The sequence below is a fragment of the Ornithorhynchus anatinus genome, chromosome 4 (genome assembly GCF_004115215.2).
Source record: "Ornithorhynchus anatinus isolate Pmale09 chromosome 4, mOrnAna1.pri.v4, whole genome shotgun sequence".
NCBI classification, from domain to species: Eukaryota; Metazoa; Chordata; class Mammalia; order Monotremata; family Ornithorhynchidae; genus Ornithorhynchus; species Ornithorhynchus anatinus.
Genome location: NC_041731.1, coordinates 97,312,522 through 97,332,106, shown reverse-complemented (window position 1 = coordinate 97,332,106; position 19,585 = coordinate 97,312,522). Strand labels below are relative to the sequence as shown.

General features: G+C 47.0%; 1 protein-coding gene across 4 annotated transcripts in view; it reads right to left on the bottom strand.

The window, feature by feature from the left end:
- The window catches only part of ZNF644 (zinc finger protein 644), a 144,198-nt gene that overhangs the window by 23,564 nt on the left and 101,049 nt on the right, over window positions 1-19,585 (bottom strand). For all 4 annotated transcript variants that reach the window (XM_029062092.2, XM_029062093.2, XM_039911873.1 and 1 more), the window contains 2 exons: window positions 1,695-4,741; window positions 893-1,495 (listed from right to left, as the gene is read on the bottom strand). In XM_029062092.2, coding sequence (XP_028917925.1) covers window positions 893-1,495; window positions 1,695-4,713 — 3,622 coding nt within the window. In that variant the 5' untranslated portion in view covers window positions 4,714-4,741. The remainder of the gene's footprint in view (window positions 1-892; window positions 1,496-1,694; window positions 4,742-19,585) is intronic.

Genomic DNA, 19,585 nt, shown 5'->3' with positions numbered 1-19,585 from the left:
CTCATTTTTTTTTTTTTAATCGAATAAACGAACGCTTTCTCTGATCTTAGTCTCATTTAGTTTAAGGGTCTACTCGTTAGAACACGATAAGCTCATCTGTAGTAATTCCTCTCTGATTGTACCTGCTAAAACATACCTAAGGTTTTCACACCGAAGGTATTAAAAAAAAAAAAAAAAGCTCAACACAAATCAGGTTTTGGCTGACTGATAGTTCACACAGTTTGCTATTACACACAGTTTTTTTTGAAATGGAAGAAATATTGGTGCACAAGCTAAGCAAAGCCATCTGCTCTATTCCATTGGAACACAAGGAGAAGCTCTAAAATTCAAAAATAAATGTGTGTAAAACAAGGTTCTAGTCTCCAATACCCAACCGCCGTGCAATACTGCGAAAGTAATAAGGGACTAGGACATGGAGGAACTCCTGGCTGGACGCAACATAGGTTCTTCTGATCGGTAAAAGGGAATTTAATAAAACGGGGCAAAAAGACTTCAATTTTCAAAATACTGCATGGCTGGAAACAATAACGCTACCTTAGTCTGTCTCTTCGGTAACGCTGCGTTGGTTTTTGGTGTTTTTTTTCCCGAACAAATTAGATCTTCCGGAGAACTAGTTTGAAAATGGCTTCCAAATAAGCATTATATGTTCACCTCTGTTCACTCATGGATTCCCTTTTAACTTGTTCCCTTACCCAAGACCTCTTGCACGCAGAAGACTCTGTGCTCACAATCACCTACCGATCACCCAGTCGGTGCTTTGCTGAAGACACAGGCAGGATCCTAAGGGAAAATATTCTCTAAACCAACGTCAAGAGACCTTCTGTCAAAACACTGCTACATTCCGAGAACGACCGTTAGAGAGAGTTTAGGGTAACTATAAACTTCCTCTTACCTGACTGCATAGTCAAGTCCATTTTTTGTGGTTGATACATCAATGGACTGTCTTCATTTAATGGAAGAACACATTTTTGAACAAATCTCTTTCGTGCTGTTTGATTATGGATCTTTTGAGGAGAAATATCAGCATTCCTCTCTTCTAACCTTTTATTTTTGAGCAGTTCAATCAGTGTAAGAGACTGACTTTTTTTTTCAGTGGGTAGTTCTGGTTTTGTTTCATCACATTCATTTAGGAAACTCAGCCCTTCTTCCTCTGATGCAGACACAGACACAGCTTCAGTCTTTAGGCCATTACGGTATGCTTCAAGAGGTAAAACATTTTGGGATAAAAAGTCATCACTTGATGCAAGTTTCTGAGCTACAAATGGTCTGGGAATAATACGGCGACTGTTCAACGCCTTCAAGATTTTTTCATATTTCTCTTCATTCTGCATCATTTCGTTCAGGACACAGATTGGCGATTTATGAGCGTCCCACTTGGTTTTGCCAAGTCTTTTCAGGTGTCCTCGAACGTGATTCGATAATCCAATTTTTGTGTCAAACCAGCCTCCACAGAGTTGACACGTATGTTCAGAAGCCGTTTCCGATTTCTCTACAGCTAGAAAGAGAGTGGCGTTAATTTCTGCACGTCATTTTCAGGAAGCACAGTACGCTCCTAAAATTTGGGGCTATGCTCGCCTCTGAAATCAAAAGCGGCCCCCAGACCTCTTCACAGCATTAGAGCGCGCACGCCCAGGCACAGACACCCCACCCCCCGCAAAAAAAACACCCCCCAAACACACGAAAGGAAAGCTCACCTTTTCTAACTCGTTTAACCGGTGTCCCCGTGCCGGTCCTTTTGAAGTGTTGCATTTTGTCACTTGTTGCTATCTGCTCCGGGGAGACAACATGGCGGGCCTCGTAGCTCAAGCCGGCGCGGTGCAGGTGTCCTCGGACGTGATTAGACAAGCCGACGCCTGTCTCAAACGTGGCCGGACAGTAAGGGCAGGATTTTTTCTCCAGAGACAAGTCGGTCCAATGGAAAACCGAGTTATGCTTCGGCAATGCCGTTTCGGCATTTTCCAGATGCTGAGGATCGTGTATCTCATGCAAAAAATTGCTCGTTTCGGCATCTTCGTAATATTCAAAATAAAACCCATCGTTCTGCTCATAACTAAGCGGGGCGTTCTCTCCGGCTTCTTGGTCCTCCACTTTATTTTTAAAGAGTGGGAATAAGTTCACGTGCTCCTGGTTGAGCTCACCATAAGCTTCCTCTTCTATGGACTGGGTAGAATAGTCACAGAGTTCAACGTTATCCCAAGAACTTTCATCCTCTGTCTCATAGCTATCTTTCTTTTCTGCAGAATTAAGTTTCTGCAGGACGACGACAGTCATCTTGTGCAGAAAATCTGGATAGCAGTCCAAATCTTCTCCTGCAGCGGAACTTTCCCTCTTGGACTCTTTCCCTACTCTTTTCACAGCCACACGCCTATGGTCTTTATACCCTTCTGGCCGCTTCGAGTCAAGATTATGAGAATCCATGATGAAACAGTTGTTGTGGGAACTGCTAGACGACGAAAACAGATGCAGAGAACTCAGCGGCCCCGACTCCTCCTTTTTAAAATGCAAAGGATATGGATCGTTTGATTTTTTAATCGTCCTGTAGTTCTCGTATTTGTGTCTGTATAAATAATTGCTATTTGTTTTGACACTAGACTTTTGTTTTGCTGCCTGATGGAAATATCTGGGTTTTTGGTCAACGCTGTTTTTAAGAAGCGCAGTCTTGTGAGGAGAGCTGTTTTGATTGCACACGTTTACACCCGACTGAGAGATGCTTTTCCGAGCCTTCTGTATTCTGTGCGGCCTCTTGTGGAGTTTGGAAAAATGACTCGACGGAGACGTTGACCCAAACGTCCGTTTCACATCTTGTTTTAAAACGGAGTTCTTTGGAAACGTAGACGACTGCTGCTTAAGTGACGGCTTCGTCCTCCCCAAATCTAAAGGTTCGTCGAGGATTTCGGCCTTTCTCTTTTCCAGCCTGAGATGGCTGCCGAAGGGGTCGACGCACGAGGACGGATGCAAGTACTCCATGTGTTTCTTCAGAATGTTTCTCGTCGACGTGGTGAAAGGACACAACTTGCACATGTACGCAGATGACTTTTTGGATGAGCTGAGAAAGGGGTCTTTCACGGACGCCTTTTTCGGCGCTTTTCTCTGGGGCATATCGGCATTAATGATCGAGCACTTCACTACCGCTCCGTGGGCGATGCCTCGATGGCACTCCAATTCGTTCTCCGTCACTGCCATGAAGTTACACTCCTCGCAACAGTAGTACCTCTTGTCCTTCTCGTGGGTCTTGGCGTGCTGCACGAAGGTTTTGGGGCAGTTGGTGCCGAACACGCACTGGGGACACTGCAATCGGGCACTCCTCCCTTCGTCCTGGAGTTCCTTCAACTCCCGAATCTCCTCCATCAGCTTCTGCCGCCTTTCCTGATGAATGATCATGTGCTTGAGCAGCGAATTGCGATCTCGGAACGTCCGCCCGCATTCGCGGCAGGCGTACGGCCTGGGGACGTTGAGGTGGCGGAAGTGACTGTTCCCGTCTAGGTGATACATCATATGCCGATGGAGGTGTTTCTTCTCCCTAAAATTCACATTGCACTTGGTACAGGGGTAAAACGATGGCTCTTCGGTACTGAAAGTGGCAGGAGACTCCGAATCGTTGTCTTCACATTTCTTTTTCAGAGTATTAGAAAGAAAAGTGCTGGTGTGAACGGGCGAACTGTCTTCTCCACATTTTGCTGGGCTGTAAATCAGCTGCTGGATGGCATCCACAGCCTCCAGCTCCTCGTCTGTCGATTCGGGCTTAACGTTTGACAGCGCGTACTTCGGCGGTTCTAGGATCTGGAGCTCTTCGCTCTGCTCCAGAAACTCCACATTGAGCAATCTGGACTTCCCGGGTGGGTAACTGGAATCGCTAAAACAGTCCTCGGTATAGCGAGTTATCTTGCTCACGTCCATCTTCCGTTTCCTCTTCTTCTCTAGGCCGACTTTACAGTGAAGCGGAGACTTCTCCACCGTTTCTTCGTTATTCATAAGGAACTGTATGAACTCCTTTTGGGGATCCCAGTTGGCATCGTTTCCTGATCTGAAGTCATCTGTACCTGAGGAGATTTCCGTTAACGTTTTGCCACAGTCGTCTTTCGCTGATAAACTTTCGCCGTCCTCGCACGCTTCTCCTTCGTTTATTAAAGTGCTATCTGACTTTACACTATTCCCTACTGATTTTCGTGTCTCACAACCCACTGCGGCAGAGGTAGGTAGTTTTTGAATGGAATGAGTCGGATTCTTAGCATGTGCTACATCAGGTAACAAAAACAAAAGTTGGGGTTGACTTGGTTTCTGCGGAGTCGACTTCGCGGGCGGCTGGAGATCGGGCACCACCTTCAGAGTCGGACAGGAATCCGTCGTCTGCTGACCCACAGGCTGGCCGGTGGTTAATGAAACGCTGCCTTTATTCATAATGGAAGCCTTAGTTAAGGAGGAGTGTGAAACTGGTCCATTAACAGCAGTCCCTTTAGGCAAGATAAAGTTTTCACTACAAACGGTAGGAGCGCCAGCATGGAGAAACAGAGGAGACTGGCCTCCGCTTAAGGCTTTTTCAGATCGCTCCCTGGAGAGCTCTTCGGGGACAGTCAACGTATTGTTTTTCTGAAATGACGTTTGACACTCTTGGGGTTTCAGAACCTCACTCTCTTCTCCTGAGATGAAATTGGTGTCATCTAGGAGGTCATCTTTAGCACCGGGAATCTCAGTATTTATCTTCGATTCATCCATATTGTTAAGTCCATTAAACACATTTACTCTAGCAAAAGAAGAAGAAAAATAAAGTCATTAGCCACGCACGTACAACTCTAACTTTCGTGAAGATGACGAATTACTCTTTTTTTTTTTACGGTTCATATCTCAGTACATTTCAACCTTTAGATCTACACTCTGGTCCCAGTGAGACACGCATTTCCAGAACTCTCTGTGCGTTCTCATGTTACAGGTCTGTAATGCGAAACTTCTGCGGTACATACAAATATGGAACAGGAGCCGGCATATCATAAATGCAACACGACTGATTGAAGGGAAAAAAAAAATCGAACATATCAATAAAGGAAACTGAAAGCAAAAGGTTTTGGGATTCTCTTAAAGCACTACAAAATTCCACCTCTTTTACTCCGTGTTGTTGTGAATGCTAATGCCTGTTCGACAGCAATGCAGAACATGCTTCTGAAGATCCAACAGAGCTCTAAGTATGTCAAGTTAGAGCAGCAGAGAATGGATCTTGCCTCTTTTTCTTTACTATTCTGAAAAGAGATGAAATCACCATTGGCATCAGCCCAGACTACGGGACCCGGTGTTCAAATCGAAAAATTGTCATTGTTCTAGTAGATTAAAAGATCTCAGTATCCGATGGGGAAGTGCCAGTTCGGCAAAACGGTTGGCCGAATAATTTTCCGCATTAAGTCTTGAAAATAATTCTGCCAAGGAGAACAGACAGGTGTAATGTATTCTTTACATTAATAACTTCATTAACAGTTGAGGCAAAAAGTGAATACGGCACCAAGAAGAAAATCAAGGGTGAAGTGAGTGAATACCAAAAATAATGGGTAAAAGGGCTGCATGAAAACTGATGGAAGAAAATGATGAGAGGGGATAATGAGAGCTTTGTAAAATGACTGAAGCTGGAAAATGAGCGAAGTTAAAATTGAGATTTGCAGCAGACAACAGGGAGAACATGCCGTGAGAGGAGAGATACAAAATAGCATTGATGGGTGAAAATAGGGAGGCTGACAAAGAATCGAGAGAGATAAAAGATGGATAAAATACTTCAATAATCTACTCATTTTGTCACAATAAGTAGCATATGGTCACGAGCAAACCCAAATCCGGGTTTGGGAACTATTTAGAAAGACGGTGACAATTGCAGTATTTGTTAAGCGCTTACTATGTGCCAAGCCCCGGCCTAAATGCTGGGGCGAGCGACCACAGTTCCTATACCGTATGGACACTTGATAGGGAAGGGAGAAGAGACTCTCAGAAAATACATAGCAAGGATAATGTCTACCTGAAAAAGCAGAAAGAAAATCTGTTTATGGTGATGGATAAAAGGTTTAACATGATGAGCACGAAAAAGTGAATAAATATGAATAAAAGGAAAAAAAGACAATACTGTTGAAGAAGAAAGGAGAGCATCTTCAAAGTATTACTTTGTAATTATCCTCAAACAAAGACTCAGTCTTACTAGAGCACAAGGTGACCTGGAATTGTTCATCAACGGTGGAACAAGCCAGATTTCACTCAAATACCTACTTCTTGACCATTCACTCATTCATTCAATAGTACTGAGCGCTTACTATGGGCAGAGCACTGTACTAAGCGCTTGGAATGGACAACACGGCATCAGATAGGGACCATCCCTGCCCACTGACGGGCTCACAGTCTAATCGGGTGAGACAGACGGACAAAAACAAGACAACATAATCACGGTAAGTAGAATCAAGGGGATGGACACCTCATTAACAAAATAAACAGGGGAATAAAAACACACACACACACTCGCTTTGGGTCAACCAGAAGGAAAAGAGCCAAGAAAACCAAATCGAATACGACTTGGGGAAATTTCACTACTTTCATCAGGACCGCAACTGATTAAACATGAAGAGCACTTGGAAATGAGCTGAAATACGCTCCCCTGATGCCAACCTACCAACTGTTTAGGCTGTGAGCCCGTCATTGGGCAGGGACTGTCTCTATCTGTTGCCGAACCGTACGTTCCAAGCGCTTAGTACAGTGCTCTGCACGTAGTAAGCGCTCACTAAATACTACTGAATGAATAAACTATCCCCCGATCCCACTCGTCTATCAGGTCAGCGACTTCTCGCCCACGTCCCGCCTCGGGCCTGGAACGCCTTCCCTCCTCATATCTGACAGACGATCGCGCTCCCCCGTCTTCAAAGCTGTACCGAAGGCACAGGTCCAAGAGGCCTTCCCCGACTTGTCTTTATTTCCTTTTCTCCCACTCCCTTCTGTGTCACCCTTATTTGCACCCTTTACTCACCCGTCCCGCAACCCCTCGGCACTTTTGCATATATCAGTAACCTATTTATTTATATTAATGTCTGTCTCCCCCTCTAGATCGAATGCTCCTCGTGGGCAGGGAACACGTCGTCTACGTCCCGTTATACTGTACTTCCCCAAGCACTCAGTGCCGTGCTAAATACATATTAAGTGCTCAATGAATACAATCGGTGGACTGCAATTGCCCGTGTTCCGGGGGAGAGGAGCAGCCTGAGTGGAATGAGAACATTCCCAGACGAACGCTCTACCCAGACTTAGTGGGGGGGGGGATTCCAGGGGTGGGGGTGAGCAGGACTTGGACTACGGCTTCGCTGTCAGCGATAAACCAATCGGGATATCGGTTGACAGCGTGCACCACGGAAAAGATGACCGGAGGGACAAGTCCGCAAAGTCGCACTTGAACAACGTAGTCCCCACACAGCCGTCAGAGAACCGTGCGAGTTACTCATCAAGCAAAACAGAGAGGGAAGTGCCCTGCGGATTGGACAGCAGATAAAGCATTCGATCTAAATCGGTCAGACCCTAAAAAGCGGAAAATGCTACCGTGGAGGTCAGACTGTGCTAGGAGGCTTGAATGACGGCACGTTTTGAACGGAAATAACTGGGATATGTCGAAAAGAAAAACGGAATGTCATCGTTAGCTTGGGTTCACTGAAGGAATCAATGTCACGTCAGTTGAAAGGGTTCCATCGTTCGACAATTTAGAGGAGCGGCACGGCCTACTGGATAAAGCCCGGGGCCGGGAGTCAAAAGGACCTGGGTTCTAATCCCTCCTCTGCCACTCTCCGCTGCGTGACCTTGGGCAAGTCACTCAACTTCTGTGCCTCAGTTATCTCTGTAAAATGGGGATTAAGACTGTGAGCCCCATGTGGGACAGGGACTGCGTCCAAGCTGGTTAGCTTGCATCTACCCCAGTGCCTAGTACAGTGTGTGGCACGTGGTAAGCACTTAAATACCATTTAAAACAAAAAACAAACTGGAAAAAAAACACCAACCCCCGCCCCCCCCGCACCTTCGCCTTAGAATTACAAAGCACTTTCAGTCTATGCTATTTTCTACCGAAGACATTTAAGCACAAAAGTTATACTTTCTGCTTTAAATCTCCTTGAAGTTTATGCACTAGATACTTCAGATACACTGTTGCTTGCCCAGAACTGACAGCATTTTATAATGCACCAAAAATAAAGACTATTTCCATTTATTTCCATTCGTATAAAAATAAAGACTATTTCCATCTGATGCAGTCCAGATGCCAGAAAATGTTCCTATACTGATTCCGACAATAATAACGATGGTATTTGTTAAAGGCTTACTATGTGTCCGGCAGTTTGGCGAGAAAAATATAAACAACAGATACTAAAATATCTTAAAAATACCCATGGATAAACATTAAGTAAAAAAAAAATCTCTTTTTAGACTCTGAGCCTATGGTTGGGCAGGGATTGTCTCTGTCTGTTGCCAAATTGTACTTTCCAAGCGCTTGGTATAGTGCTCTGCACACAGTATGCGCTCAATAAATATGACGGAATGAATAATTTAATATCTGGCAGGTATTAATAGTTTAGGGCTCTGATACAAAGGATGCCTGCCGCTTGCTGTTAACTTCGGTGCCTGGCACATAGCAAGTACTTAACAAATATCACATTATTATTATTAATTTTTATGGTATTTGCTAAGCACGTATGCCAAGCAGTGTTCTATGCACAGAGGTAGATACAAGATAATGAGATTGGACATCGTTCCTATCCCAAGAGGGGCTCACAGTCTAAAGTGGACGGGGGAACAGATATTGAATCCCAATTTTACACACGAGGGGGCTGAGATACGGGAAAGTGAAACGACTTGCCCAAGGTCACACAGCAGGCAAGTGGTAGGGCTGGGATTAAAACCCAGGTCCGCCACCTCCCAGGCCCGAGCTATTTCTACTAGGCCACACTGTTATCCTGATGGTGGCTTTTCCTCTTGCTGGCAAAACTGCACAATCCAGACAGGCAAGAAGGACATCACTCCACTAACACTACATCTTCAATCGGATATTTATCGAGCACCTATTGTGCGCAGAGCACTGTGGGCAGGGAACCTGTCTACCGCGACTCTTAATTTTACTCTCCCAAGTGCTTAGTACAATGCTCTGCACACCGTTCACACTCAATAAATACCACTGATTGATCATAAACCCGTTTCATAAACCCTACTGAAAAGACAATACTGTTGAAGGAGAGCAGCTTCAAAGTATTACCTAGTAATTATCCTCAAACAAAGATTCAGTCTAACTAGAGCACAAGGTGACCTGGAATTGTTCATCAGTGGTGGAGCAAGCCAGATTTCACTCAAATACCTACGTCTTTCATAAGATGTACATGGCAAAATATTAGACTTTTATCAAACCTGGGGTATCAAAGAAGGGGGTAGGTAACCAATGAGGAAGAAAGAACTCTTGCGATTAGACCGTAAGCCCATCAAACGGCAGGGACCGTCTCTATCTGTTGCCGACCTGTTCATCCCAAGCGCTTAGTACAGTGCTCTGCGCATAGTAAGCGCTCAATAAATACTATTGAATGAAAATAAACTTTTCAGACTGACGTTTCATGCAAAATCATGCGGTTTTACAATAAAGGTGGATATTGCCTAATAGCGTAAATATATTTTGATATGCTGAGTAACTACTCACTTTGAGTTCTTCACCGCGTTAATTCACTAAGTTGGATTGGGGGCTTTTTACTCGGTTCTTTTAAAAATTTTGTTTTGTCAGGAAAATAATTCTGCATTAAAATGCAGTCATTGGCATCTTCACAGGATCAAATTTCGCACTTTTGATCAAAACTAACACAATTGAGAATGAGAGAAAACAGTGCCGGTCTTTTATCGGATCACAACTTAACGCGCATTTACCAGGGGTAATTTTGCCCCACTCGTCCAAACCGCCGGTAAGAAACTGACACTTACACAAACTAGGAGCCTCGAAAAGTATGTAAGATGCGGACTTGACAGATTTCATTCATTCATTCATTCATTCAATAGTATTTATTGAGCGCTTACTATGTGCAGAGCACTGTACTAAGCGCTTGGGATGAACAAGTCGGCAACAGATAGAGACGGTCCCTGCCGTTTGACGGGCTTACGGTCTAATCGGGGGAGACGGACAGACGGGAACGATGGCACTAAACAGCGTCAAGGGGAAGAACATCTCATAAAAACCGATGGCAACTAAATAGAATCGAGGCGATGTACAATTCATTAACAAAATAAATAGGGTAACGAAAATATATACAGTTGAGCGGACGAGTACGGTGCTGTGGGGATGGGAAGGGAGAGGTGGAGGAGCAGAGGGAAAACGGGAAAATGAGGCTTTAGCTGCGGAGACGTAAAGGGGGGATGGCAGAGGGAGTAGAGGGGGAAGAGGAGCTCAGTCTGGGAACGCCTCTTGGAGGAGGTGATTTTTAAGTAGGGTTTTGAAGAGGGAAAGAGAATCGGTTTGGCGGAGGTGAGGAGGGAGGGCGTTCCGGGACCGCGAGAGGACGTGACCCGGGGGTCGACGGCGGGATAGGCGAGACCGAGGGACGGCGAGGAGGTGGGCGGCGGAGGAGCGGAGCGTGCGGGGTGGGCGGTGGAAAGAGAGAAGGGAGGAGAGGTAGGAAGGGGCAAGGGGATGGAGAGCCTCGAAGCCTAGAGTGAGGAGTTTTTGTTTGGAGCGGAGGTCGATAGGCGACCACTGGAGTTGTTTAAGAAGGGGAGTGACAGGCCCAGATCGTCTCTGCGGGAAGATGAGCCGGGCAGCGGAGCGAAGAATAGACCGGAGCGGGGCGAGAGAGGAGGAAGGGAGGTCAGAGAGAAGGCCGACACGGTAGTCTAGCCGGGATATAACGAGAGCCCGTAATAGTAAGGTAGCCGTCTGGGTGGAGAGGAGAGGGCGGATCTCGGCGATATCGTAGAGGTGAAACCGGCAGGTCTCGGTAACGGATAGGATGTGCGGGGTGAACGAGAGGGACGAGTCAAGGATGACACCGAGATTGCGGGCCTGCGGGACGGGAAGGACGGTCGTGCCATCCACGGTGATGGAGAAGTCTGGGAGCGGACCGGGTTTGGGAGGGAAGATGAGGAGCTCAGTCTCGCTCACGTTGAGTTTTAGGTGGCGGGCCGACATCCAGGCGGAGAGGTCCCGGAGGCGGGAGGAGATGCGAGCCCGAAGGGAGGGGGAGAGGACAGGGGCGGAGATGTAGATCTGCGTGTCATCTGCGTAGAGATGGTAGTCGAAGCCGTGAGAGCGGATGAGTTCACCGAGGGAGTAGTCCCCATCCTCATACAAGCGTTCCACCACGATGAACGAGTCCCTCTCCTCCATATACGTTCCAAGACCCTCCGCCGTTGTGAGATTGGCAAATTTCCACAGTAATAAAAATAGCCTTCCAATAAGATCATATTCAATGCTATCACCCCAAAATGGTGCTAATGCAGCACCCAGCAGGAGACTCTAGTCGACATCACATACACAGAAGTTAAAAAGGGGCCGCACAAACGTGTGCTAGAGAGCTGTAGTGCAAATGTCTGTGCCGAGAAAAAGCAAGCTCTAAAGAGCCCCTCCTTTTCATCCACCCACTGATTTCTCAGGAAATGGGTTAAAAAGAAAACACCATCCCTCAGTTGCAGCAGCCTGCTATTCGTTTTTGGGAAACAGACTGCACGGGAGACGCTTCTAGGCCGTTCAGGCCGCAAAGATTTGGATTTCCCGTTCCACTTTATTAGAATCACAGAGGTAGCAAATACATGCTCAGTCAATTTGAAAGCCTATATTAGCTTTTCTCAACAGGAAGCAACGTTGCTAACGAAGTGGTAAATTCAGTGTTAATGAGTGGCTTCACTGTTACCACCTCAGAGGTAAAACCTTCCATGTTCCATGTTCCACCCATCTGTTCTGGTGTTAGGGGTTCAGAGGAAGAACAGACGCTTCCCCATTTAAAGCGACTTCGCCGGTACCCCCTGAACAGCAGGGTGGCAAACTATGAGAACATCATGTCTGCTTGGAGACTGCAGTCCTCATTATCAGAATGGCTCACCTACTCAAGACACCAAATGGTTTTGCTTTTACACACAGGCGACAGAATACACGCCAACATCGCTTACTTAACCCACAGAGTACATCTTCTCGTCCTTTAAAAATGAGGACCCCAACCCCTCCGACCAGCAGATTCTTTCCTAGGTGAGAAATATTTCATCAATGATTTCACGACAGCGATAAAAGTGCTTATGGCGTGTAAATAATAGGAAACATTTCTCCAAAAATGAATACCCAGTAACTTAAAAAAAAAAACACAACAAACCACCCACCGACACAGATTAATCAGTTTAAATGACGGGTGGGTTTCCACAGCAATAGACAAATAATCTGCGGTAAACGGCAGTTATGATGCGCTTTACTAATCTCCGGGACAATAGCAAATAACCGCACGAGGCCGCCGGCAAATATCAAGAGGAGGGAGCAAAACGTACAATATCAAAGGTCGAGTTGGCAAGTCTCCTTTGGCAGGATTAATAAACTGATTCACCGACTACAGGATTTAAGCGTGATGAAACACAGACTGTGGAAAAACAATCTCTTGCAACGGCGTAAGCAAATGACGGAATCGCACAAATCCGAGTTCTCATGCGGGAGATGATCTCTGCCTTATTAATCTGCACTGGTTTCGGATGTTTTAAAAACGGATCTGCAGCTACGCCTTGCGTTGCTTCGAAATGAAAAGCGTTCGTAGAATGGAGAAGAGTCTAGGCAACATTTTAAAGTATTCTTTACGCGCAGACGAGAATAACTGCAGCAGAAAACAAATTCTAATCCAAAATACGACTAGGTCTGATCACCAAGTACGGACACCACAGCCAGCCAGTGGCGGTTCAGTGGTCGGCACGAGGGGATACGATCTGGGGGAGGAGAATGACTCCGGAATAAGAGCCGGTTTTCACTTTTAAAATAACGAGCGCTCCCATGCTAACAATCCGTACGCCCATCGTCGGCTAAACTGCTAGGCTCAAATCTACCAAAGTAAAACCTGACCATTATCATCAAATAAAATTTGGAAACCAGAAGGATACCAGAGTTAGTGTCCACCCCGGTGGAAACATTTTAACCAACTAAAATACCGTTAGCTGAATTTACAATCTACTGATATTTAATTCACACACTTGAAAATAAATCCCGTCTGCAACTTTATGCCATCTCCATAGAAAAACACGCTTTGAGCTTCAAGAGAATCCTAATGAGTTCTACAGCTATAAATGCCTGTAGCCATACACTATAAGCATTAAAAAAGAAGTACAAAGGTCAGACCTGTCTTCGAGATGACAGATCATCACTTCTACGCCTCAAGGTAGATTTATTGTCTAAGAAATCTCAAACATCAGTATTTTTGCAAACTATCAGCACTTGCTATAACACCCTTACTACACTACATCTTGAGGTTACTACAGAAGAAATGAGGTGATAATTGCATATTAACATAATTATTCTGTAATCCCTCTGAGCTAGTTTCCTAGGTCACTCAGTAATTCTGATTAGAGACAACCTTTTTGTCATCGAATCTATGCTGTCCACTTTCCGTTCATTAATAATTCTTTCTGATGGGAAATTAGCTTAATTTCCTTCTCTTATGTACATTATTAATTGTATTTATTATAAGCAGGTTAACATTTCTGGGGTACTCGTCGCACAATGCCAACCTCTGTCACGCAATACACTGGCCCGCAAAATTAAAGTATCAGTGCTAGTTCATTAAAAACTACATTATCCAGCTAAATATATTATAAATGTTGCCCACTAGCAGAGTTACGCTTAAAGATCTGTCAGATTCTATTTCCATTTATAACGTCCTCGGGAACACACAAGTGCTTAAATTAGCAATTCGGGGACAACAAATTGGCTCAAGAAGAGAAAATCATTCACGGCTCTCGGTTCGGATCTCAAACAGATTTTAATTAGTCGAAGCATCACGGCTGAAACTACTGTAGCTCGAGAGCGCTCACACACCACAGACCCGCACCACATATACACAAAATAAATGTACCCATATTGACCGGGAAACGGGTCTTGAGGTCAGGCTTTCAAGAATACAACTAGTGACGCGCACTGTACTAAAATATCCTCCGCTCCCTTCTGTGCTCCCTGACGCTAAGATCCGCTCCCTTTATTCACAGCACTTAGGGGCACATCCACAATTTAATCCTATTTCTTTATATTGTCTGTCTTCCCCTCCAGGCTGGAAGCTCCCTGTGGCCGGGGAAGCGATTCCGTAGAAGCAGCGTGGCTCAGTGGAAAGAGCTCGGGCTTTGGAGTCAGAGATCATGGGTTCGAATCCCGGCTCTGCCACTTGTCAGCCGTGTCACTTAACTTCTCTGGGCCTCAGTGACCTCATCTGTAAAACGGGGATCAAGACTGTGAAGCCCCACGTGGGACAACCCGATTCCCCTGTGTCTACCCCAGCGCTTAGAACAGTGCTCGGCACATAGCAAGCGCTTAACAAACACCAACATTGTTATTATTATTATTATTATGACTCTCCCAAGTGCTTAGTACACAGCTCAATAAATACGACTGTCGCTTGTTGATAATCAGGGGTTTTTAACTGCGCGCGCAACAATAATAATGCTGGTATTTGTTAAGCGCTTACTACGTGCAGAGCACCGTTCTAAGCGCTGAGGCAGATACAGGGTAATCAAGTCGTCCCACGTGAGGCTCACAGTTAATCCCCATTTTACAGATGAGGGAACCGAGGCCCAGAGAAGTGACGTGACTTGCCCACAGTCACACAGCTGACAAGCGGCGGAGCCGGGATTCGAACCCACGAGCGCAGTGGGTGCAGGGCGTCGTGCTAAGCAGTGGGGAGCGTTCGGGACATAGGAGACGATAGACAGAGTCCCCGACCGCCCCTGGAACAGTCACCGTGGAGATTTCAAACAAGAATCGCTATGGTTATCAAGCAACAAAAATGCACGTTTAAAAAATGCACCACATAAAACGTGCTAAGCGCTTGGTGGGGAGGCGGCGCGTTTTAGCGGCAAGAGCCCGGGCTTGGGAGTCGGAGGACGTGGCCTCTGATTCCAGCTCTGCCACCTGACTGTCGTGTGACCTCGGGCAAGTCACTTCACTTCTCTGTGCCTCGGTTCCCTCACCTGTAAAATGGGGGATGAAGGCCGTGAGCCTCCCGTGGGACAACCTGATGACCCTGTATCTCCCCCAGCGCTCAGAACGGTGCTCTGCGCACAGTAAGCGCTTAACAAATACCAACATTGTTATTATTACCTCATCTGAAAGATGGGGATAAAGACCGCGAGCCCCAGGTGGGACAACCTGATGACCCTGTATCTCCCCCAGCGCTTAGAACGGTGCTTGGCACATAGTACGCACTTAAATACCATAATTATTCTTATACTAGTATTTAGTGTTATATATAGTATTATATTATATAGTATTATATGTATATAGTATTATAATAGTATTAAAATACTATTGAATAATTACTATTACAGGGCTGGACAGACTAAGCGCTTAACCAATCCCAAAGCCCTACTGAAGGCTCACCTCTCCTCCAGGAAGCCTTCCCAGATTAAGCCCCCCTTTTCCTCAGCTCCCCCCTCTGCCCACCTCGCCCCGACTTGGTCCCTTTGCTCTACCCTCCCTCCCTTCCTCCCCGCCCCACACCTCGTGCGTATACGTGTACGTACCCATACTTCTATTTATTGATATGACTGGCTGTTTTACTTGTTCTGATATGGATCTATATCTACGTATAAGATAGCAGCAGCTTGGAGAAGCAGCGTGGCTCAGGAGAAAGAGCCCCGGCTTGGGAGTCGGAGGTCATGGGTTCGAGTCCCGGCTCTGCCACTCGTCAGCTGGGTGACTGTGGGCGAGTCGCTTCGCTTCTCTGGGCCTCGGTTCCCTCATCTGTAAAATGGGGATTGAGACTGGGAGCCACAGTAAGCGCTTAACAGATACCAACATTATTACGTATACGTACATATACGTGTATATGTATATCTCTACTTCTGTTCATTTATACTGATGCTACTGACGCCCGCTTACTCGTGATGTGCTCTGCACACAGTAAGCGCTCGACGCGTACGACTGAGTATCTGTTAAGTGTTACGTGCCAAGCACTGTTCTAAGCACCGGGGCGGATAGAAGGTAATCACATTGCCCCCCCGTGGGGCTCATGGTCCTAATCCCCATTTTACAGAGGAGGGAACCGAGGCCCAGAGAAGTGAAGCGACCCGCCCGAGGTCACACGGCAGACGTGCGGCGGGGCCGGGATTGGAACCCACATCCTCTGACCTGCAGGCCCGGGGCTCTTTCCGCTAGGCCACGCTGCTTACCGCATGCGGAGCGATCCTTCACGTGACGGAGCCGGTGGACCACATTCCCTGCTTCCGACTTCACGGTCTCTACGGGGAGGCGGACGCCGATATAAATAAATTACAGATGGGTACGTACGCGCCGTGGGGCTCAGGGCGGGGGGGGGGGGGCGAGTCAAGGGGGCAATCGTTCATTCATTCAACGCAGAACACTGTACACGGGAAAGCAGCGTGGCTCAGTGGAAAGGGCCCGGGTTTCGGAGTCGGAGGTCATGGGTTCGACCCCCGGCTCTGCCACTTGTCAGTTGGGCGACCGTGGGCGGGTCACTTCGCTTCTCTGTGCCTCAGTGACCTCATCTGGAAAATGGGGCTGAAGACTGTGAGCCTCCCGTGGGACAACCTGATTAACCTGTATCTACCCCAGCGTTGAGAACGGTGCTCGGCACGTAGGAAGCGCTTAATACCGACGTCGTCATTATTACTAAGCGCTTGGAATGTACAATTCGGCAACACATAGAGACAATCCCCGCCCAGCGACGGGCTCCCGGTCAAATCCAGTGCAGGGGTGACGCAGAAGAGGAAATGAGGGGCTCAGTCCGGGAAGGCCCGGACTGCTCTGGCCCCTCGGGCCGGTGCCGAATCCCGTCAGCTCTGGCCCGGAACACCCCGTCGCTCCCGGCTTTGGGGCTGGGGCGAGCAGGGAAGCCGACCGTGGGCCCCAGAGGGCGTGGGAGTTAGATCTCGACGCACGGTCAGGTGCCTCTCGTGTGCGTGGCGGGGGCGGGGAGGGGAAGAAAATCGGGAGGGGAAAAAAATCTCTTTCCCAAGAGAAGGAAAATTGAGAGGCAAGATATCTTATCCCGAGACACAGAGAGAAAGGAGACAGGCATGCCAAGAACGGGTGTCGGGAAAAAAAAACTCCATCATTCACGATTCTTGGGCAGTTTCAGGCAAGTCGCTTCACTTCTCTGTGCCTCAGTTCCCTCATCTGTAAAATGGGGGTTAACTGTGAGCCTCACGTGGGACAACCCGATTACCCTGTATCTACCCCGGCGCTTAGAACAGCGCTCTGCACATAGTAAGCGCTTAACAAACACCAACATTATTATTATCTTCTTCCCGATTTAGAGATAGGTGGTAGATTCTTCTGCCCGAGGATGGGCCATTTAAATAATAATAATAATAATGATGTTGGTACCTGTTAAGCGCTTACTATGTGCACAGCACTGTTCTAAGCGCTGGGGGAGATACAGGGGAATCGGGTTGTCCCACGTGAGGCTCGGTCTTCATCCCCATTTTACAGATGAGGTAACTGAGGCCCAGAGAAGTGAAGTGACTTGCCCGCAGTCACCCAGCTGACAGGTGGCAGAGCTGGGATAATCACACTGCTCGTGTGCGACGTTCAGCACAAAGCATAGGCACGACGAATACTGGCATTCTAAGGAATGGAAAAAATTCTATGTGCCGACTTGAGCCAATTACTGAGGGAAATGAGAGTCACAAAAAAATGCTTTGCATCATTTTTCAAAATGGGGGAGACAGATTTTTCAAATGACCAAGAATGCTGCCACTGTCGAGCAAGTTTTCCCACTAACGCAGTCAAGCCAAAGACAGAGATGAAAATAGAGGTAGATTCTTAGAATGCCAATTAAACTGTGTACTTTACTTCCGTCTATGTTATTCTGGATCCCGCGGTGAAATAATTGGTGCTTGTGAGTGGCTGGATTAATCTTCCTGTTTTGAATTTATTAAGCATCCTGACCTCTCTCTTTCCTGATCAGATCACAGTGTAGATCTTCCCAACCCGTCGCTTGAACCGGGAAACAAACAGAATCTGGCAACATCAGGGTTTCAGATCCTTAAAGGAACCGTGAATTTCTGTATTCAGCCAACAACTCTCAGTGTTTCTTTTTATTTATTCTGTTTATTCTTTCTATTCTATTTAGTTAGCGTTTCGATTTTCTTTTACTGTATCAGACTCAGCGGTAAACCAAAGTCAGGCACTTAAAGTGATACAGATTTCCCAAACCCAAAATCGCATTTTAGAAGACAACCTAACCGGGCCGACTGGGCTCATCTGAAAACTCTCAGCCAGTCTGCCTTTTCAGAGCAGAGACAGATGGCAAACAGATGAAAACATTTACTATTTGGGAACGGGAAAATTCCGTTAGCCTCTTGGCCCTTCGGTTACCGTCGGGTGCCCGTGAGGGCACGTGAACTCCGCCAGGTTTATTCAGAGAGATGTAATGAAGTTACACGGCTAGAGTCTCGCTCCTGGAGCCAAATGGATCCACTGGTTTAACGATGGAGGTATCTGTTAAGCGCTTACTATGTGCAAAGCACTGTTCTAAGCGCTGAGGGGATACATGGTGATCGAGTTGCCCCGCGTGGGGCTCACAGCTTTAATCCCCATTTTACAGATGCGGTAACTGAGGCCCAGAGCAGTTAAGTGACTTGCCCAAAGTCACGCAGCTGGCAAGCGGCGGGGCCGGAATTAGAACCCACAACCTCTGACTCCCAAGCCCGGGCTCTTTCCACTGAGCCACGCTGCTTTAGTTAGGGCTGTCAACACGTGGCTCTTTACCCTGCATTCTGGATACACTGGAAGGGCAAAATCCAGGAGCGTTCGTCTACCGAAGCCTGAGTGTTGGGAGAGAATGCGATTTTTTTAATGGTATTTGTTAGGCACTTACTACGTTCCAGGCGCTGTACTAAGCGCCGGGGTAGATGAGCCTCACGTGGGACAAGCTGATTACCCTGTATCTACCCAGTGCTTAGAGAAGCAGCGTGGCTCAGTGGAAGGAGCCCGGGCTTGGGACTCGGAGGTCACGGGGTCGAATCCCAGCTCTGCCACTTGTCATCTGTGTCACTGTGGGCAAGTCACTTCACTTCTCTGGGCCTCAGTTCCCTCATCTGTAAAATGGGGATTAAGACCGCGAGCCTCGCGTGGGACAACCTGATTATCCCGTAAATGTACCCCAGCGCTTAGAACAGTGCTCTGCACATAGTAAGCGCTGAACAAATGCCAACATTATTATACAAGCAGCGTGGAGCAACGGATGGGGCACGGGCTTGGGAGCCAGGTGGTCACGGGTTCTAATCCCTCTGCTCCCTCTCTGCTCCCCCTTCACCTCCCCTCAGCTAAGCCCCCTCTCCCTCTGCTCCCCCCCCCCCCGTCCCCCTCAGCCCTGTGCTCATTTGCATATCTTTTTATTCCCCTATTTACTTTGTCCACGAGGTGTCC